We start from the raw sequence: 22,512 nt of genomic DNA, 5'->3' as shown, positions 1-22,512 counted from the left end.
TCACCCAAAAATGAAAATTCTGTCAGTAATTACTCACCCTCATGTTGTTCCAACCGCGTAAGACCTTCGTTCATCTTCGGAACACAAATTAAGATATTTTTGATGAAATCTGAGAGCTGATCACTTCTCCATAGGCTATTAGGTGGCCCAAACTTGCTGGCCCAGAAAAGTTATTAAAGAGATCGTTAATATAGTCCAAGTGACTACAGTGGCTCAATCTTAAGTATATCAAGCGACGAGAATACTTTTTGTGCGCAAAAACAAACAAAAATAACGACTTTATTCCACTATTCATTTCCTTCTCTCTGGGCCTCGTAGTGTTTTTGCGCAGCGCGTCTGTGTTATACGTCACCACGTAGGCTCACTATTGGCCGACGCTGGTCATGTGTGTGATGCGTGATGACTTATAACACAGACGCGCTGCGCAAAAACACTACGAGGCCAAGAGAGAAGGAAATGAATAGTGGAATAAAGTCATTATTTTTGTTTGTTTTTGCGCACAAAAAGTATTCTCGTCGCTTGATATAATTAAGATTGAGCCACTGTAGTCACTTGGACTATATTAACGATCTCTTTAATAACTTTTCTGGGCCAGCAAGTTTGGGCCACCTAGCAGCCTATGGAGAAGTGATCAGCTCTCAGATTTCATCAAAAATATCTTAATTTGTGTTCCGAAGATGAACGAAGGTCTTACGCGGTTGGAACAACATGAGGGTGAGTAATTACTGACAGAATTTTAATTTTGGGGTGAACTAACCCTTTAAAGCATAAATCTCACTAAATTGATAAATTTATATATGAAAACAAATTCAGTGTATATTCTCTAACTCTAACTAGTCTTAAACTATCTTGTTTTTGGGATGTTGAGATCTTTTTGTGCTGTATTCTCTCTCTCTCTCTCTCTCTCTCTCTCTCTCTCTCTCTCTCTCTCTCTCTCTCTCTCTCTCTCTCTCGCGCTCGCGCTCTCTCTCACTCAGCGCTGTCTTTATAACACAATAAATGTATCCATCTTCACCACGCTGCCAGAGAAAAACCCCAGCTTTGCCCTGCTGTAAAGTGGAAATGTTAATGTAATTAAATCATTCATTTGGTTCAGTTTAATTAGCGCAGCGCTACTTTTAAGCTTAGCCGTGGCTAATCAGATTAGCATGAGGCTGAGACGGATGGATACGCTGTCGCCTTTGAAGTCCGGCGGCAGTCTAAGACACCCAGGCAAACAGAACATTCACCCAGTCCCATGAAGCTCCAGGGATCCATGAAAAATCTGCCATCTTTCTCTTTACAATGGGAATTTAACATCTGTAATTCACTAATTGCTAGCGGTAGCAGAGGTGATACCTTTGTTTCATAAATCATCCAATTTTTAATCTCTCTTTTCCTGTCTGTTGACATTTAAAGGGAACTGTTTGAACATTTTAGATAAAAAATATAGCAGAATGTGTTTGTGCTCTCATTTTAAAGTCACCATGAATTCAAAATGTACCATTCTTGTTTGTTTGTGGAGTATTTACTATTTTAAATGATTTATCAGTGCACATTATTGTTATAATTTTTTTTAATTCACATGCCCTTGTAATCTTTAATCAAAATAACTCCCCCTCCCTCCTGTAGTGACATCTCTATTCTGATGATGTGTTTAGTGGCTCGAGTCGAGGGTGGGACAACCTGTCACTCACGTGAGATCCACCAATAGCAAGACACAACCATCCAATCATTCAATCAATTCCAGATGGACAAAATCAAGTCCCGCCCTACATTTTTTCTTGTTCAAATGGCAACATGCCGATTTAAAGTTTTGCCGATCGCTTAGCAGGTGTTGTTTGTGAAGATTAACTCGTTTGTTCAACTTCAATGCTCTTTTACATGCTTTCATCTTCAAACAAAAGGCCACCATGGTACTATTTGGATGTGTACCACAGTATTCTTTGAAATACCTTGGAATAATGTAAATACCATAATATATAGTGTTTACATGGTACATAAGTTATGCTCTTAATTCATATGCATTTACCTGCTAAAAAACAGCTACAACTCAGCTGGTCAGACATGGAGAACCAGCTAAAACCAACTGAACACCAGTTTGGCCAGCTACATCCATGTTAAGACCAGCAAAGGATGGTTTTAGCTGTTTTTTCTATCTCAAATTGTCATGTTGAGTGCATTAAATTAAATTAAAAACAAGGTTTTGCATGATTTTACTACAGTAAAGGGGTGTATTTAGGCTCATTGTGAGATGTAGGTGAAACTCACAACTAAAACTGTACAGCAATATAAAATAAAAGACACCGTTGTTTAAAAATAATCACATTTATTACGTCTAATAAGCACAATAAACACTTCTTCAGACGAGTATTACAGTTCATTAGCTCAACTGTAGATGGTTTATGGTTGCCAAGCAACTTGGCACGTTAATGAAGAATTCATCTGATGTGCGGTTGCAAGGTTTTGTCCTCTGCTCTGCTTGCATATTTATCCCTCTCTTTATCTCTGTTTCTCTCGGCAGCGCACCTGTACAAGTGTTACGCCATGCGGGACAGCTGTGGGATGTGTCTGAAAGCGGATCCCCGGTTCGACTGCGGCTGGTGCGTGCAGGAGAAGAAGTGTTCGCTGAGACAGGAGTGTGCTCCTCTAGAGAGCATCTGGATGCACCCCAGTGCAGGAAACAGTCGCTGTGCGCACCCCAAAATCAACAAGGTAGCACCCGTTCTCATTCTGTCACATTCCATTTAACACATTCACTATTTACAAGGCTGTCAAACACACTTTTTATTGTGTGAGCATTTAACAGGTGTTGTTTTTGCAGAGCAGTGTTGAAAATGTAGGTTCATCAACCTTTTTTGCATCTTATGGTCTGCAAAGAATTTATCAAGTACACTTTTTACTCTATTAGGTTTTTTGAGTAGTTCTATGGTTCTTTTAAATATTATTTTTGCATTTAAATTTTGTTCAGATCAATGTACTGTGTATAATTGAAGTATCATCTGTTACACACAAGGAATAGTACTCTTAAAAATAAAAATTCTGTCAAACTCACCCTCATGTCGTTCCAAACCCGTAAGTTCATCTTCGGAATCCCAAATGAAGATCTTTTTGATGAAATCTGAGAGCTTTCTGTCCCTCCATTGACAGCTACGCAACTACCACTTTGTCGCTTCAAAAAGTTCATAAAGAGATTGTAAGACTTGATTGCTTTATATGATGAACAGATTGAATTTAAGCTTTTATTCACATATAAACATTCATCAACACACATCAGGTATGATAAACTGTAGCTCAAGCATGTTCGCTTGATGTGTGAGAACCAATGATGAGGTTCATTCTCGTGTTACACAGCATGTTTGAGCTTCAGCAAGAACCAATGAGATTCATTCTCGTGTTACGCAGCATGTTTGAGCTTCAGCAAGGACCAATAAGGTTTGTTCTCACGCGTCAAGCAGGTTTGGTTGAGCTTCTGTTTATGTTTGCTGATCAATGTTTATATGTGAATAAAAGCCTAAATTCAATCTGTTCATCATATAAAGCAATCGCGTCTCTTCAGAAAATTTGGACTAAACCGCTCAGTTCAAAGGGATTAGTTTTACGATCTCTTTATGAACTTTTTGAAGCGTCAAAGAGGTAGTTGCGTAGATGTCAATGGAGGAACAGAAAACTCTGATTTCATCAAAAAGATCTTAATTTTTGTTCCGAAGAGTCTTACGGGTTTGAAACGGTGCTATTGCACCGCAAGTACCTGATTTTTGGCATGTATGCACCCCAGAGACTGGGAACGATTTTAGATAAAGGAACACCTTTTGGGGGGACTAAATTAACTCCTACTTCAGAGTAGAGTCTAACCCAGCACAATAAGAACTACCAGTGATGTAGGTGTATGTTGATTGGCTGAACACATAATACGACAAAAACACAGCTCCGATCACAGCGTCCTCCACCCTCCAGTTGTTGACGTTGTTGAATGGCATGCTTGAATAATGTCTCCATCTGCTGGCTTTTAAAACTTCTTGTCATCCTAACACAACTAACAGAGCCGTAGGTAATGGAGTGCAACAGAGCAGCATTAAGAATATCAAATTTTGGGAATTTGGCCATCAATGCCTATGTACGGTCCTGACTGAGTTCCTATAACAACCCGTGCAAAACCTCCATAGAAAAACCATTTTTGGTTCCCTAAGGAACCTTTCAGTGAGCAGTTCTTAATAAAAGGATAATTTTTTTTCTTACTGTGAAGAGCATATTTGTCTTTTGTAACACTATAAATGTCTTTATATTTATTAGAAGGGATTTTAACAAATATTTGTTGTTTCCCACTTGGCATCTCATCATAAATGTTCGCTCAGAGAAACCATACTGTAAGTTTACTTCCTGTATGCTAACGATGGCAATTCTGTACTGTTTTTCAGTTTCTATGACACTGACACTCTTAATCTAAGAAAAAAAAAAGACAATAGACCTCCATCTTATGTTTTCCACAATGGCCGTGCCAAACAAATCTCTCGCTGTGCTTTTATTGCCGTGCAGCGGTGGATTGATGCTAATATACTGCGGTGTGCCAGTGTTGGCAGCTGGCAGTCTGAGAGACAGCGGTGTCTCTCAGTAAGATTAGCCCCTGATACTGGGTAATTGCCAGTGGCACAGTTGCTAATCCGTTAGCTCATGCCTGTCTCTCTGCTTACTTATCGCTCTATAACCAGAGCTGAAAGCTTGAATGGCGGGAGAAACAGAAAAGGAAGAGGTACAGACAAAGAAAGGGAAAGACATACGCTTGTTTTCAGTTCACTTGGAATCTGCTAACCAGTAAGACTATTTTGAATGGTTTTGATGACTACAGGCCCAAAATCAGACCTACAGTAAGTCTTCTGAAGTCATACAATTGCTTTGTGTGATGAACAGACTAAATTTAGCTTGAAATTGACATTTTCCCCTCTACCGCAGCTCTCAAATCAGATATGGTGCAGTTAGACACATGACGTCAAGCATTGCATGTTCCAGAGTGTCTCGTGACCAAACGTCATTGACGTGACCTGTTGATCGCCATGTTTGATTTAAGAGCGAGTGGACGGAAATAAAGCTGTGAAGGATGGAAGTACAGTATGCTAAATGTACTAAACCTACAAAACCCTACAGCAACACATGCTGTACTTCCTTCACAGGCCCATTTTTGAACGTTTGTGGTACAGCTCTGATGTTATTAGAGAGACTACATGAGGGAAGTGAACCGGGTCCAAAATACACACTTGGCAAATGTGGGGTAAAATTGCCTTTAGTGAGTAAATAAAAGGGAGTAAGTCGCCAGTTGGCCCAGTATTAGGCACAGTAGCAATAAATGGTTTAAATCAAATTGTGAGAATAATAATTAGATATTTAGCAATGCAAATCAAACCATCTACTAAATAGTCAGTGGGAAAGTGTACCATCATTAGTTTACTTAGCATACTAAAGGTTTTTCTCTCCAGAACTTCACATGCATTTTTTTTTTTTTTTTTTTTTTTTTACATTTACGTTCCATAACATTTGTTAACACAAGTAACATTATGCTATATGCCTATATATTTTATCCTTTTCTTGCAGTTCATCAATTCCTACCACACTCATTCCCTCGTTTCTCCTTCGTTCACGTCAGAGCCGTGTGATTTAGTATATTAGCTGGTGGATAAGCTTCTAATTTCATTTGGAATAGAGTATTTAAACTGGGATTTTCTGTCTCTCTCTCTTCAGAGAGAGACCCCTGGGTATGAGTAGTAATTGAATTTTCTTTATGTCTGTCTTATTGTCTGCTGTTTTGCGTCTCTGTTAAAGCAGTCTGCTGACGTCAAAGTTGTGCCCTTTCACTCTATGGGCTAAGAAGGTCTGTAATACCTGGAGAGAGCTAGCCGTTAGCATTCCCATTCATCTCATTGGCAGCTACTCAATTGCAAAGTTTTGTGACATGCTGGGTGGAAAAACCCTGACAATCTTGGGGTAAAGTCCTCCTTAAACTGCTTCTTAGCTCTTGTTTTTCCCAAAATGCACCTCTTCACTTCACCATCAATATCGCATTAACTTGCTCAGAGTGTAGATTTTCTCCATTTCTAATTACACCAGAGGAAAGCGCACCTAACCGGGGGGCAACAGCAAGGTTTGTTATGCCGAACTTTCTTTTCTTTATCTCGGATTTTCTCTCTCTCGCACACACGCAACCCTTATCACACCTCTGTCAACAGTTAGCAGCTCTGATAAGCTTTGACACTGAAATATGTAAAATATACATGTTGTTCTGCCTTGTTTTTCATGCAGTGAGATAAAGTGAGACAGGCAATGAGAGGTGGTAGAAAAAAACAATGCGTCTGATTGGATGATTCAGATTCAATTCTCTTCATGTAGGTAACAAATGAAAATAGTCTTAAGCCTCACGTGCCTTTAGGGAGTTGGACTTCTGCTGCTGCCCATCCAAGTCTGGTTGTGATTGGATGCTAGCAAGCTACATGTAAAACAACCCCTCTGAAACCAATTACAGACCACTTTTCCCTCCATGTTTCGTTATGCTGTATTCGTTATTGGCATCGCTCGGTACAAAAAGCCAATTTTTGACTCTATGGTCTATACGAGGGTCTAAGATTGGCTTAGGGGGAGAGGGATTTGAGAACATATGCTACAAACTAACAATATTTGATGGGAAAAAAGGAAGCAAATTAGGGCCCTAGAAAGCTACATAACTAAAGCGACAGATATGGCAGAACTTTGATGCATTTTTCCATTCTTCAGCAGATTGGTGGAAGCTCTATAAATAGGAGGTTTTCTGGGTGAAATCCCAAGTGAAGCTGTTGTACCCGTAAGCAAAGACACTTAACCTCAATTACATCAGGAAGTATGCAGCCGCAGACGTACGGAGAGGGGGTGCCAGACAGAACTGTGTTGCGTATCTGAGAGCTGAAAAGCGCAAGTAGATGTTCCTACCAGTAGATTTTGACTGTAATTTGTCGCCAAATGTTTTTTGAGAGATTTTACCCATGCTGCATTTCTGTGTTTGCCAAAAGATGAAAGACCACCTTGCTGATGAAGATCAGGGAAACAGAAAGACGGTAGACAAACGCAACATCAGGAAAGCGTTAAGCCTTACACACTGTGCAGGTGGCTTGTGGGCGGATGGGATCTGGAAGACGGAGGTCTTCAGACTCCCCAATCTGCCCCTATTCTTTTCACCCGCCGTCTTCTCAGAGTCCTCCCCCTCTCCCTACATTGTCGTCCTCCCACCCATTGGCGGAGGGTGGGGGGAAAGCGATACACAAACAGTAATAATCTCGCCACTGGAAATCGACAGGAGGTTTTGTGCATTCTGGTGCACTTTAATCTCAGTAATTGCATATATTTTTTGAAATGTATCGTTACCCAGAGCTGATAATGAAGGGAGATTTACTTAACTGCTTGTAATTTAACAAGGTCCTGGGGGAGAACGTGTGTGTATATTAGTGTACCCCCACTTGTGTTGAGAGATATTATTTTTATCTATCATTTCGCTCTAAGGCTGATTTAATTAGAAACGTATAAATTGTTTTTTGAACATAATAAAAGACATCTAATGTAGGTTAATTTTAGTGGAATCCCGAGTGACAGTCTCCAGTCGAAATTCTGTGATTTTCAGGTCAAGACTAGATGGTTTACAGTATATGCTCTATCAATACAGCTTGCATTTATTTTGCTACTCTAAATTTCATTGAATTCCTCTTCCTGTCATTAATTTTATACTTCAATTCTTCTCTGCTTAGTGAGGCTGATACTATGGTTACTTTGGCTGTACACAACCAACAAGAAAATCAGAATTTTATGGCAAACTTTCTCCTTTCACACTTGTTGAATTTACAGTTTTCTATGCAATGTCATTTTACACATAGGGGTACCTCAAGGCTCCATTCTAGGCCCACAGCCATTGTGGCAGTGATGCAGCCGAGGCCTGGCTCCAGGTTGCCGTGGAGACCTTGTGGTCGAGAGATCAGGCGTACAGAGTACCTGTAATTACCTCATGATGGCTGTTATGGGGCGCCATCCTGCTGTTACCACGGCACATCATTCACCATATTTGTTTTGTCATGCCACACCTGTCCTCGTTACGGAGAATAATCCGGCTAAATAAATCACATTATCCCACTGCCTTGCGCCATGCGGCTCTGAAGCGTGGATCCGAGAGCCTGGGTAATAAGTTTCAATTAGAGGATGGATGGAGGGGGGTTGGAGGGAGGTGTTTCGCCAAGCCCAGCATTAGGGGCTTCTGCTCCCCTGCGCCAAGGGGTGATTTGTCTCCATTAAAATGCAAGGTGTCTGAGTTTGTGTTGGAACTCTGAGACTATAAGGAGCTACAGGGTTCAATCCCAAGACCTGTGCACTAACCAGTGGACCATTATGTGGTCTACATATATCAGAATATCCAGACTTTTTTTCTTTATTCTACATTTCCTGATTTTGTTCTCTGCCCTTCTGCTCATCATGGCAAAAAGTCCAAAAATAATATTTGGTTTGTTGTATTTTAGTCTTTTAAATCTCCTGCTCCGTCTCCAATCAAACTAATATCTCTATTTTCCTCATTTGACAGCTGTTTCCAGAGACCGGACCACGGCAAGGCGGAACCAGGCTCACCATCACTGGAGAGAATCTGGGTCTACAGTTCAGAGACATTATGACAGGTGTTCGGCTGGGAAAAGTACCCTGTGTTCCTATTGAAGAGGAATATGTTAGCGCGGAAAGGTGGGTAATACTTTTTGGAGATTCTTCAAGACTCTTCAAGATTTTTGGAAAACAAGGCTGTGAGGGATAGAAATACAGCATGTTTAATGTATTGTACTGTTGTTTAACATCATAAAAATTGTGAACGGGAGAAAAATGTCTTTCTGAAATAAAAAAAATCAGTTGACAAAAACTCCATAAAACAGTTTTCTAAGTTGTGCAAATTACCTTATGTAGGGCCTTTATACAGTTTGTGTCATTGTAAAGACTAAGTCTATACCTCACAGCCTTGTTTAAACATTCAAACCTAACACTCTTTTTCACTGAATGATCTATCAAAATCAACCTACAAAGTGTGTTTTTAATATATTGTTAGTTCTGATAAGTGTCTAGTAATTATAACACATTTTACCACATCTAAATTAAGAATCCTTGCAGTGCAGAAATCAGTGCAGAAAAGCAGAAAAAAAGTCTGCAGTTTCAGTCTGGGTCAGCTCATAAATCAGAAACAGATTAATTATGGTAATAATATTTACTTGCGCTGTATCATATAAATCCATTCATTCACCTTCCTCCCCTTGAGGCCTTTGGAAACTTACAGTAGCACTGCTGTTAATCACGAACCTTAAAGAGGATTCTGACGTGTCTTTCTTCTGCAGGATTGTGTGTCTGCTGAATGACGCCACAGGATACCGTGTGCAGGAAGCCCAGGTGGAGGTGTGCGTGAGAGACTGCCTGGCTGACTACAGAGCCCTCTCACCCAGGGCTTTCACCTTTGTGGTGAGCATCTAGGAGTCTGGAGACACTTAATCCTACAGATACATTCAGATCTTGTTGCCTTTGGATAATTGTAATTATGCAAATTGAATGTATATAATTCCAAACAAACACTTGTGTATAAATGAAGTAACATTCAAAAGTTTTAGATCAGTACATTTTAAAGATTAATACTAATATTAATACTTTTATTCTGCAAGGACGCATAAAATTGTGACAGTAAAAACATTTATAATGTCACAAAAGATGCAAATAAATTATGTTCTTTTGAACTTTCTATTCGTCAAAGAATCCTGAAAACAACTGTATCACAGTTTTCACAAAAAAAATAGTAAGCAGCAGCAAATCAGCATTAAAAAACATTTCAGTTTCCCACCACAGAAATGAATTACATTTTAAAATATATTAAAATAAAAAACTATATTTAAATTATAAACTGACTTTTAAATTGTAATAAATTTCACATTGTATTTTTAATCAAATTACTTAAAAAAAGATACTTAATTTAAAAATGTTAGAAATCTTACCAACACCAAATATTTGAACGCTAGTGTATATCAGGAACGCATGAAGTTAGATGCACAGAGTTGGTGGCAAGGGTGACGCCCAATATGGGTATACTTTGTACTAAAAGTGTTTGAAATAAGATAAAATGACAATAACAATGAACTTCTTTAATGCTTCTTTAATCATTTTCTTCCTCAGACGCCGTACTTCACACGTGTCCAGCCCGCTCAGGGACCCCTCTCAGGAGGAACCAGAATCACTATTGAAGGAAACCACCTCAACGCTGGCAGCTCTGTTGGGGTCAACATTGGGCGTCACCCTTGTCACTTCAAAAAGTGAGTACTGCTCTTCTATATCTTCTGTGTATCGTTTAGCAGCTCTGCCACACACTTCTGGCATGTTGATGGTATGAAGTGGTATATACTATGAAGACATATTGGGGACAGTCACAGTGTCAAATGCATCTGCCTAGAAATAATTCAAAATATAAATTATTATTCAGCTCATTTGGGTGATCCAAGTGCGAGTCCATCCTGTGACCTGTCTAATAATAAGGCAAAAGTCCCAAAATATATATATGAAAAAAACGTAATTGTCTGTTTGGCTGCCCTTCTGTCTGTCTTGTTATCGGTTTATCCCTCCATCTGTCTGGCTTTCTTTCTAACTTTCTGTTTCTGTCTGTCACATAGTTTGTGTTTGTTTGTTTGACTGTTTTATATGCTCCATAGGCTCTGTGCCAGTTGTTTTGATGGTTAGCCTGTTGGCTGTTTTGGTGTAGCATTTGCCAACATACAGTCTCCGCTTGCTTGTTAATGTGGTCCTTTTTCTCTTACTCTCTCTGCTTATTCGTCTGCCAAGTTGTCTCCCTCTGTCTTTATCTGTATCCTTCCAAAAAGCTGTCTTCCGGCTTCTCACCTTAGCACGTCCACCTGTCATTCCGTCAGTCAAAACACCCAGGCCCATTTTTTTTTTACCCCTCGGCGTGTATCTACAGCATAAAGAGACACTTTGAAGGCACGAACATCAGCCACGGAATGGCACACGCGGTCCCGGTCGATTGTGCGCTTCCGTTTGTGGACGGGGACAGTGAATGAGTGTTCTTGCTGTCCGCCTGTCTATCTGTAGCACCAGACCGCTCTGCATTGCAGCGGAGAATAAAAAACATTGTCTCGCTGCCAAGTCTCAGACATGAGAGAAGGAGAGAATGAGGATTACCGCGGTACTCGCTGACTGAGACGTCAGCCACACCTGGTCTCAGAGCCAGGGTTCGCTTCAGAGAGAAGGTCCACATCCTGTTAACCCATTGTGCGAGGATGTTAAAGTGATAGTAGGTTAAAAAATGGATATTCTTTCATCATTTACTCGCCCTCACATAGTTTCAAACCTGTATGGCTATTAACACAAAAGGAGAAGTTTTGAAGAATGTTCATGCTGCTCAGTTCAGTACAATGAAAGTGGATGGAGACTAGGGCCATTTATGCCATTTAGTCCGCCCAAAAGTGAAAATTCTGTCATCATTTACTTACTAAACTACTATTTCTATTCACAAATGAAAATATTTAGAAGAATGTTAGGGACTATATAATATTGGAGCCCACTGATTTCCATTGTGTGTGGACAAAATAAAACAGAGACATTTCTCCCCCCACAACCCCCCCCCCCCCCCCCCCCCCAAAAATAAATAAATAAAATAAATATATATATACTATAAACACTTTAAAAACCACAGTGTACCAAAGTGCTTTACAATATCAACTATTTTGTTTTATTTTCCACAAAAAAAATAGGGCATACAGTTAGTCACCATGAGGGTGAGTAAATTATCACAAAATTATTTACATTTTATGGTGAACTATTCCTTGAAAGCATCATGAAACAAATTGTGCACTTTATTTTAAGTCTTTTAAAGCCATAAAATAGCATTGTATGAGGAACAGACTGAAATTTCATTCATTATTCACTGAAAGTCTTGTATTATTGCCATAATCCCCATTGCACTTTCATTGGGTGGAAAAGAGCAGCTCGGACATTTTATAAAACATCTACTTTTGTGTTCTACAGAAAATAAATAAATAATTAAACAAGTTTCAAAAGACATGAGATCTTCATTTCCGGATGAACCATCCCTATCATATGCCCTGCTTCTTTTTTGTGTGTTTTGTGTCTTCCATTCATAATATCCAGTGAATTTATATTCAAATTTATTCTACATGTCTGTAATCCAAATTACATATTTAAAATGCAAAATCTCAACAAAAAAAATATCCCAAAGCAATGGTTGCATTTTGCACTTCATTTCATTGAATGTCTGTATATTTTACCTTTGAGGAAATTTGTGGCTTATCCGCTCCACAACTTTTTTGTGTGTGTGTGTGTGTGTGTGTGTGTGTGTGTGTGTGTGTGTTTGTTTGTGACAACCACCTTGTCAAAATATGTGCAGCCTTCTGAGGATTTCTGGGGTGTGCATCTTGAAAAGCGTTCCCATGGCAACGTACTAAGGGGATGTGCATGGAGATTGCAGGCACGTCTCCAGTACAGGAGGAGAGAGTGAAGCAGACAGAGAGAGAAAAACAGACCCGAAGTCTTTGAAACCCATATGGTTGTTAACACAAATGATAGAGCTTCATCAAACAAACTTAACTCTTATTGAGTACAGAATCTGTGTCATGATGAAATTTGAATGTGATGACATGCTTTAACAGCACATGCTCTGAGTGTGATGAGAATTAGTAAACATTTTATTTGCTTTTACCCTAATACACCTCTGCGCTTCCTCCATGACTGTAGGCGGAGCTCTAAAGAGATCGTGTGTGTGACCCCGGCCGGGGTGAACGCGGGAAGTACTCCGGTTATGGTGGACATTGACTCTGCTGAGCTGAGGAACCCCGAGGTGAAGTTTAACTACACAGAGGACCCCACTGTCCTGAAGATAGACCCAGACTGGAGCATCGCTAGGTAGGCGACACAACTGTTCACTGGCCCACAATCTGCGTTTGTGTTATTTGAGTATTTAAAATCGCAACATTGTGACTTCAGAATAGAATGGAAGCATGACTACAATGCTGGTTTGTTGGCACCATGGTCTAGTGGTTTGTGTATGTGTCCTGACACATTAAACAGTGCCAATCACGCAGCCTTCTTTTCTTCTCACCATCGTAAAAATTAACACTTTAGTTTAGGGTCCAATTCTCACTATTAACTACTTGCTTATTTGCATGCATATCACTAGGATATTGGCTGTTTAGTAGTACTTATAAAGCACATATAAATGCCTTATTCTGCATGGCCATATTCTACATGCCTTAATACTACCCAATACCTTAAACTTATATACACAAAAAGTTGCTGTTTGGATTTAAATAGGCAATTGCTTCAGAGTCTTTGATTGAAAAACATTTATTTCCATCAAGAGGTGCATCAATGTTTGTTGAAGATCTTGTATTGCCAATGCAAGAGTCCAGCACTCTATAAAGTCTCCTCCATCACATCCCAAAGACATTCAATGAATTTAAAGTCATGACTCAGAGTTGTCAATTCATCTGAAAATGATTATTCATGCTCTCTCCCAACCATTCTTTCACAATTTGAGCCTGATGCATCTTGACATTGTCATCCTGGAATATGGCCATGATGTGTCTTCCTACATGGTTGTTTAAAAAATTAAAGCAACACACTCCATCAATTAGGGTTAGAAGAACTGTTGCCAAACATATAACATGCTAGAAAAAAAAATTCTTAAGACTGTAAGACCCTTTTTTTGACCAGGCAGTGTATATATCATTAAAAATGCAGTTGCATATGCAAAGGGTGAACCAACTGCAGGGCAAGGAGATGCGCTTCCCTTTAAAAACACATTTAACCCTTTAAGACCGACGGGAGCGCCGGCGCTCCCGTTTGCGTGTGTCTGTTTAAGAGCCTATAGAAACTGAAACCAAATCGCTAGCTCAATAACTCTTTTTGCATACAAAACCAGAGATGTAACATGTTCAGATCAAGCCTCCAACATGCTCCTGTTGCGTTCTTTTCACCCTCTAATGAGTCTGTACAAATTGCGTAATATGCGTTTACAAAAAAAAAACCACACAAAAATGCATTGCACGTCTTTGCACACATGTTCTGTAGATCTGCGATTGATAGTTACATCTTCCGATGCTCATTGACGTATCACGTTCTGTGCACTATGACCCCAAAGGTTGTCACATGTTGTGACGTCACACGCTGCGTCATTTGACCATGCGTTTGACTCCCATATGCTGTACTGGTATGTTTCTTTCTTTTCGTTATTGTCTTTTTATCATTGCTTCATTTTATCATTTATTTCTCCTTTACACACTCACAAATACACTTTTACAAATGCAAGCACATTCACACACACACACACACACACACACACACGCGCGCGCGCACGTAACATAGTCTAAACGAAAGTACATGGACGCGGATGTTTTGGCAATACTAATTGCGTCCGATGAAGATGAACTCTCCGTCTGCTCATCGGCTCCAGATTCCGTTTCAAGGACGAAGCCGACTTTCTTGAAGGAATAGATCCGTCCCAGGAAGAAAGCCAGGTGTGCAGCCAAAGAAAGAAATGACGTGCAGTGCATTGTGTTTTTTTTCTTTTTTTTCTTTGTTTTTCTTTTGTTTTTGTAAACGCATATTACGCAATTTGTACAGACTCAAATGAGTGTATCTTAGAAACTAATTTATGTAAACAGTTCAAATCAATTCTGTATAGTTTTAAATTGTTTTATCAGGAAGAAAGCCAGGTATGCAGCCAAAGAAAGAAATGATGTGCAATGCATTTTTGTGTTTTTTGTTTTTTGTTTGTTTTTCTTTTGTATTTGTAAACGCATATTACGCAATTTGTACAGACCTATAAATGAGTGTATCTTAGAAACTAATTTATGTAAACAGTTCAAATCAATTCTGTATAGTTTAAAATCGTTTTATGCACGTTTTTCACATTGACAAGTTTGAGGTTGGCATTTATCAAATTTCTGTATTGAATAAAACATGTAGAAAAAAAATATGATTTTTTTTATTTTTTATTTTTATTGCACTTTTGAGATATTTATCTAGTTACTATTGATTTATTACAAATATAGCCTTCAAATTGGGAAAGTAAGGATTATTTTGATGTATGGCATATGAAAATGCTCAAAAGAATGACAGCACAGCATGTAAAAATACAAAGATATACTCTGGCAGAACTGTTCTATGGTAGGTCATAAAGGGTTAAATAGATTTACATGTCACCGCACAACCTACACATCCCAGCATAAACGCTTCCGATAACTTATGTTATTAAAGGGACCACATTCACAAACCACTATTAATTTTAACAGAAAAACAAGCATACTGTGTGTGGGATTTGGCATGGCAGACAGTGCTCAAAGTAGTACTAAAAAGCTGTCACTCATCTCAGTTCATCGCAATCTCACAAAATTCCTTTAAAATCAATGCAACTGACTGCGCAATGAATCTGTCTACACTTTGTTTGTTATTATGAGAGGATTTGCGAGCGCGCAGAACTCTGAATCCACTCACCGCTCAAAACTTAACACCTCTGATTGACCATTGCTTTCAGGAAATCAACAGCTATGTTTGTGATTGACTACACTGCTCAACACTGCAAAAACACGTTGATGCTCTCCAGAGCGCAAACACTTGATAGTTTGCCAAATCTGTTTCACCGATATGTTATTATTTCTAAGAAAACTGCTCCTAGGCCAGCAGTAATGAGCAGCTTTTCCCTCTAAAAGCAATCAGACATTGATTTTAAGTAGCATGTATATCATTTCTTTTAACTTTATTGTAGATTTACACATCACAAATACAGTGTATATGATAAATCCATTTGTGGTTTGTTTAAAATGTCACTAAAATAGTTGGCAGTTAGCTGAATATGCTACGTGCACCACAAGACGAACTTCAACTGATTGCGGCCCAAAAATTGCGGACAGAAATGATAATTTGTACATTAGATCTTGAGAATTTCAAGCACCAACAGAAAGTATAATTTTTTTAAATAAAAGTTACACTCTTCACTTACACTCACTTTCACTAAACACTAAAATGTAGCTGTTTTTTTCAGAGCCATTGCCTGTGGTTAGCATATGTTTTCCAAAACACATTGCTGTGGTGTTCATGTGGCAGTCACGGGTTCGAATCCGGCCCACTTTGTCTCCCAGTTCCTTTGCCATAATTTTCTGTCATCTCTCTACTTCCCTTCTTAATAAAAATGGCAAAATTAAAAACGTAGCAATTCCTCCTACCTCGCTGAAGGACGTTGGAACTACAAAGAAGTAATAAAAATCAATACGAAGCTATTTGTGTTACGCTTTCTCTTGACACATGAGCAGAACTCATTAAGAGGTTGAAAAATGAGATTATTTTAGGCGTCGCTTCCTTCACGCCATCAGACTTCTGCACCTGTGAGCAGAGCTGCTGTCAGGTGATGTTTTTTTGCAGCTTTCCAGGGAGGAGCAGTGATTTGCACTAAAGCATGTCTGGCCTGTCGGTGTCGGGGGTGAAATAAAAACAACAAGTCTATAGAAACACCATCAGCGGTGTCAGATGGGGCAGGCAGGATGGAGCACTTATCACCTGCATCTTCGCTTCTCTTGCGGGTTATAGAGTGAGCTCTTTAAAAGCCTGTAGATGAAAAGAAGCTCTCAACACTCCCCCTCTCTCCCTCTTTCTATCACTTACTTTCTTATTTACCTTTGTGTGGTGTCAGCGGTATGCTCTTTGAAAGCAAAAAGGTGAAAAATTTTAAGCTATACAGCGAAGCTGTTGACTTTATGCACTTAGCATGTATCTGTGTCTAACAATTGTTATTTTTTGCTTTTAAAACAATATTTGAATAATATTTGATATCTTGTCCAGGTTATAATGTTCCTACCATATTTATACCAAGTTCTGGCATTAGACACTAGATGGCGCAGTCCGATAGGTCCTTAACTCATTTGGTAGCAATCACATCGTCATCTACATAGCGCAGCTGATTGGTTGCTGTTGCATCATAGGCCAATGAGCTGTGGCTCAACATTCAAATACCAGTAGTGCAGCCCACTTTCAGAAACCGTCCACCTTCCCCAGCTCCACCTATATAGATCTGATACAGGGGTTATTTCATTTATGTTACATGTGCAGAAGCAGCATATATATATATATAAATTTACTCTCTTTTTTCTATAGTCACAGAAGAGTCAGTTGTCACTACACACATACTCTCAACTGAGTATCTGTGTGATTGTGTGTTCTGATGCTAACCCAGGCCGCTACAGTCAAGCGTGTTCTTTCTCCATCGTGCCCTGCTTTGAACGGGGCCATTATCCCGCAGGAGTCTATACCATAGTACCTTTCCCCCCCTTCCATCTGCCTCTGAAAAACAAACACACACACTCAGGGATCAAAGCAGAACCTGAAATGACTGCGCCTGTGCAGAAGTCGCCCTTAGCTTGAACAGACATAACTGAAATCCAAAAGTTGTGGCCCCAGAGCCTGTTAGTGAGCACTGAGAGAAGCTCTATTGATTCGAGCTGAAAATGCCCTTCAGGGCCACGGCACACAGCAGGTGTCACAGAGGCAAACAGGCAGAGACATCAGCAGCGGTACGGTGTGAGACTCAAACTCACAGACCGCCTATGTCAACAAGCTTGTGAACACAAGTGTTTTTTCGGAAGATGTCGGCATAGGATACCCTAGGCAAATTGGTATCATGAAACGATTTAGTGTTTAGATCAGCCAGAAAACATAATCTAAAAGTACATATTGCATCATCAAATACAGACAAATGCCAAGAGACCAAAAGTTAGGGCAAACATGAAAGAAACCAACAACAGCAAAGGCTCCAAACTCGCAAAACTAACTACGGTAGCTTGATTTCATTCTTTCTATTTCTGACATACTGCAGATAAACTCTAAACACTTTATTTGTGACTGAAATATATATACAATTATTGAAATTAATTGGATGGATGGATGGATGGATGGATGGATGGATGGATGGATAGAAACCTGTTAACTATTATCAACTACTGAAGATACTTTTTGCTGAGTAGGTTAGTTCAAATGAGCTAAACTGTTAAACTGATTTGATGTCACTTGAAGGCAACACTTCTGTCTTCTTGAGTATTGAGGTTGGCTGCAGACATGGTAATAAAGAGAACAGGACTGCATGCTTGCAATACATCAAGTGTACAGTTGCATACCGGCAAGCATTGTGACTGGAATGAGAAATCTTCTCAGTGGTAGGTAGAGGATCTATTTGTAGGCAGAGTGTCCTTTTTCCTGTTCTCTGAAGCTTGTACCTGAGTTAAGAGGGATTTTCACTTAGTCAGACAGACTATGGACTTAGGAGAGAGACTGAAAGAACTCACACACATAGTGTGCTGTGGACGAACAGGTCTCTAAACACCTGGTAAGACAAACTGAGCTGCAAGGTTGACACATTTCCTTTTGAAACAAGAAGTTGGGGCAGGATTTGGATCAAGAGCTTTCTCTTTTTCTAAAAAGCCAGTAGCATCTAGTTTACATCACAGGCTGGCAAAATTGCATTTAAAATACCACTTTCACAATGAATGTATTTGTTTGTGTCCAAATGATGCTTGAGAAAAGAAATAATGTGAGCAATGTCAATTTGCTACTTGCCATTGCAAGGGGATGTACATTTATGGGAGGGACATTCTCAGTCTAGATGTTGATTTTTCACCTAAATAAAATCTCTCATTTAAAAATACATTAGTATATTTGGTCTTACAGAAATGAAAGACTTTAAATAAGTACAGAAGTGCACTAGCATATAGTTAGCCTTGAAGCTAACTGCCACTGACTGAAAGCTATAAAACTCTAGTTTTGAATTGATGGGCTCTGAATAACCGCATTACCTAATCTCAGCCTCTTTTATGACTTATGAAACGGGTGCCGTATATGTAGAGGTGGAATGTCTTTAAACTCCCGGCTCTTCACGAAAATCCTTTTTGTGTCTCATCGCCAAAAGTGATTATGGGATATATTACCTCTGCTCTGTTTTACCTCCCTTTGGGATGAAAAGCTTGATAGACTGATATTTCTTCAGATTTCAAGGCCAAGTGTTGAGCTAGACTGTATGATTGGGTTATTGTGTGAGATCTGTACCCATCATGTTTCGATGATGACTTCCTGTTTCTCTTCCCAGCGGTGGGACTCTGCTGACGATCAGCGGCACCAACCTGGCCACCATTAAAGAACCCAAGATCCGCGCCAAGTACGGCTCTGCAGAGTCCTTCCATGTAAGTATCCTTTTTTCCCTTCTTCTTTCCTGACATTTCTTCCTTCCACACCACTAGCCATACATTTTCCCCTTGTATTCCCGCATTTTTCAGTCAGCTTTCTCCTTCGCTCTAAGAAACCATATAAATGTTCATCTGACAAAAGCTCCCACATGTTCTCCTGCCACTGGTTCTTGCTTAAAGGACTCCATAAAAGAGGCACTTGGGAAAGGTCACAGAAATATCTTTGTCACTCTGTTTCATTTTTTAAACAATTCTTACTGTCCTATTGTTTAAATGACCTCTGTGTTTTCAACATCACATTAACAAAATGTTTTATGTAACATTATAACTATAACTATATCTGACATGGCTTCTGTTGTAACGATTTAAAAAGTAAGGTCAATCAATTAAATATTTTAATGAAATTATTAACATTGTATGTGTGTGTGTGTGTATATATATATATATATATATATATATATATATATATATATATAAAATCAGTGGTGTTCTGAAATGAGGAGGCAGAGTTCTCACAGTTTATATATATAAACTCAAATGTACATTCATGTCCCAATTACACTTAATGTCATGTCACATTTTCCTGGTTAAATATTACTTTACTATACATTAAAAAATACAATTCTATTTTGTATTTTTATATTAACAATGTAATGTTCTATTTATTAAAACCAATAATTAATCTCATCAAGTTAGTGTTTTAAGCATTTTACATTTATTCCAAAATAATAACTAAAGGCAGTAACTATTTAAACAATACATTTTATTTCCGAACTGATGTTCAGCTGTCAACTTATTTTCATCAGTCAGTAAACACTGGTCACAGACACAGAGGTTAATTTCACCAAGCTTATTGCTCGCTAAAAACCCCAACAGTGATCATGTTTTCTGGCCATTTCAAGTTTGATTTTTGACGTGACATAAAGCGCTGGTATGTAAGTGGCCGGGCTGTTTACTTGCTTTTTTAATTAGTCTTCGCATTAACGCCATCATTTTGTTCATTCAGACTAATTCGCGAACGCGGAACATGCACGAAAACGAGGCGGGATTTATCATGTGAATCAATCATAACCAATCACATCCAATCATAGCGTGATGGCCTCTCACATGACTTTCCCTCATTCATTCTCAATTACCCCCCTCTAAACCCACCGCACACTTCAGAGGCTCTGTCTGTTTTTTTCCCCCCACATATTTTTTGGACAGTCCTGATAATAAATGTTGTTTCGAAATGTTGCAGTTTTCTGAAGTTTTGCCTCTCTGTTTTCCTATTCTACTCAGAACTGCACTGTTTTCAACAACTCAGTTATGGTCTGTCTGGCCCCGTCGGTGGCTGATTCAGAGAGAGGCTTTGCAGAGACTGGCAGCGGACCCGATGAGATCGGCTTCTACATGGATAACGTCCACGCTCTTGTGGTCGTCAACGAGAGCTTTAGCTACTACCCGGACCCCGTCTTTGAACCCCTCAGTCCCACAGGCATTCTGGAGCTCAAACCAACATCTCCCCTCATCCTGAAGGTATAAGTCAAGATGTCGATGGATTTGTGGGTATTGATGTGAGGTTTTTGTGGCCAATTTGAGTTTGAGTCGTTTACTGATCATGTTCCCCCTTCTTCTGCACACATTTTCCTGTCCTGTCTATACCAATAAATACAAGCACACTGTAAAATAGCTAAAAAAAAAAAAAAAAAAAAAACCTGATATCTGATTCTCTCGTATAGTTTTTTTTATTGATTTTTCTCGGCCATACTTACAACTTCCTTCATCTCTTCGTTTATAAACTTCTAAATGCTGATCACAGACATCAGCTGGTTTCTCCTGTAATGAAAGCTTCTCTTTTCTTTAAACCAACTGAGGTGAGAGTCGAAGCATGTCGGGTGATATTTCTTTGTTAAATGGAAATTTATTAACGAAACCTTTTTACTTAATGCCCGATCCCCCGTCTGGCTTATTGGGGGGAGAGAAAACAACCCGGTGCATTAGCAAAGCGAAGGAAAATACGAAATGCAATTTGGTGAAATAATCAGGGATATTCTGGAGATGCATCACATTCTCCACGCAATTAATTTCTCATCTAATTTGATCTGGGGTTGGCGGCGCGGATGAGATGAGAAGGGGAGAGGGAGCTGAATTTGCATTAAAGAGCGTCGTGCCATGGCATCACTGAACCCTGAGGATGGTGGGGGGGGTGTTGGTGCTTTGCTGTTGTTCATCAACATTTCTCTTTCCTGTCCCGTCCGTCCATGTGGCTGCAGAGATTTCCGTCCTTTATTTTCCTTACTGTTTATCTCCATTGAGGAGATCAGTCACAGGATATGGTCATATCTGTTCAAGCCTCTGGGGTTTTCTTTGCTTTTTTTAAAATCAATATCTACATGACCTTTACGTGTCCAAGGTTGTGTGATGCTAAATTTATTTCAGACAAAAATGGACCATCACTATTATCTTGAAAACCCATTCTGGTGCTTTAAAGAATATTTTCAGCTTAATGTCAATGAACATATTTCATATTTTCACTGTTGCCAACACACAAAACATCTCAATTTAAATTTATAAATGTATTATTTTTATTTAATTTGTTTATTATTTTTTATGCTTCATTGTAAATGTATTCTTTTTATGTGAAGTATTTAATTTATATTGTTTTAATTATTTAAATGGATATTTTGTTATAGTGTTTGTGTGCGTGTGTATACGATTGATATCTTATTGATATTTTTATTGATTCAAATTTTTTATTCGATTTTTATATAATATAAAATGTTTATTTGTAATAATAATTGTAAATCTAAAATGATAAACTTAAATTTCTGCATATATAATATATAAAAAATATATATTATTTAGTTTTCCTTTACAAATTTTTTTTGCAGTAATAGGTTTTTAATGGAAATTAGTTATACTGTATTTGCGCAGTTGATGCTTTTAAGGTGAAGGTCAAATGATACATGACAAAGCCCTGATGAGAATCATGTCAAAAAAGCAATGAATGTTCGTTTTTTTCCCATATCTGATTATGTCTTTTTTTATTCATCATTGCAGGGTCGTAATTTGATTCCTGTCGCTCCTGGTAACTCCAGACTGAACTACACCGTGTTTATCGGAGAGACGCCGTGCGTTCTGACGCTCTCTGAGACCCAGTTGCTGTGCGAATGGCCCAACCTCACCGGCCAGCACAAAGTGACGGTATGTACTCAAGATCCTCAAGTTCACTCTGTCCAAATGTCAAAAGATCGGAAATGACAACTGGCAGTCAGAA

General features: G+C 39.0%; 1 protein-coding gene across 2 annotated transcripts in view; it reads left to right on the top strand.

The window, feature by feature from the left end:
• Window positions 1-22,512, top strand: part of plxna1a (plexin A1a) — a 209,837-nt gene that overhangs the window by 151,581 nt on the left and 35,744 nt on the right. For both annotated transcript variants that reach the window (XM_082146171.1, XM_082146170.1), the window contains exons 12-19: window positions 2,504-2,694; window positions 8,561-8,712; window positions 9,351-9,471; window positions 10,174-10,310; window positions 12,763-12,930; window positions 19,157-19,250; window positions 20,535-20,771; window positions 22,296-22,439. In XM_082146171.1, the coding sequence (XP_082002297.1) occupies window positions 2,504-2,694; window positions 8,561-8,712; window positions 9,351-9,471; window positions 10,174-10,310; window positions 12,763-12,930; window positions 19,157-19,250; window positions 20,535-20,771; window positions 22,296-22,439 (1,244 nt within the window). The remainder of the gene's footprint in view (window positions 1-2,503; window positions 2,695-8,560; window positions 8,713-9,350; window positions 9,472-10,173; window positions 10,311-12,762; window positions 12,931-19,156; window positions 19,251-20,534; window positions 20,772-22,295; window positions 22,440-22,512) is intronic.

Source organism: Leuciscus leuciscus (assembly GCF_965113295.1).
Source record: "Leuciscus leuciscus genome assembly, chromosome: 18".
Taxonomy (NCBI): domain Eukaryota; kingdom Metazoa; phylum Chordata; class Actinopteri; order Cypriniformes; family Leuciscidae; genus Leuciscus; species Leuciscus leuciscus.
Note: the sequence above shows the minus strand (reverse complement) of the source record. Positions and strands in the feature narration are given on the sequence as shown.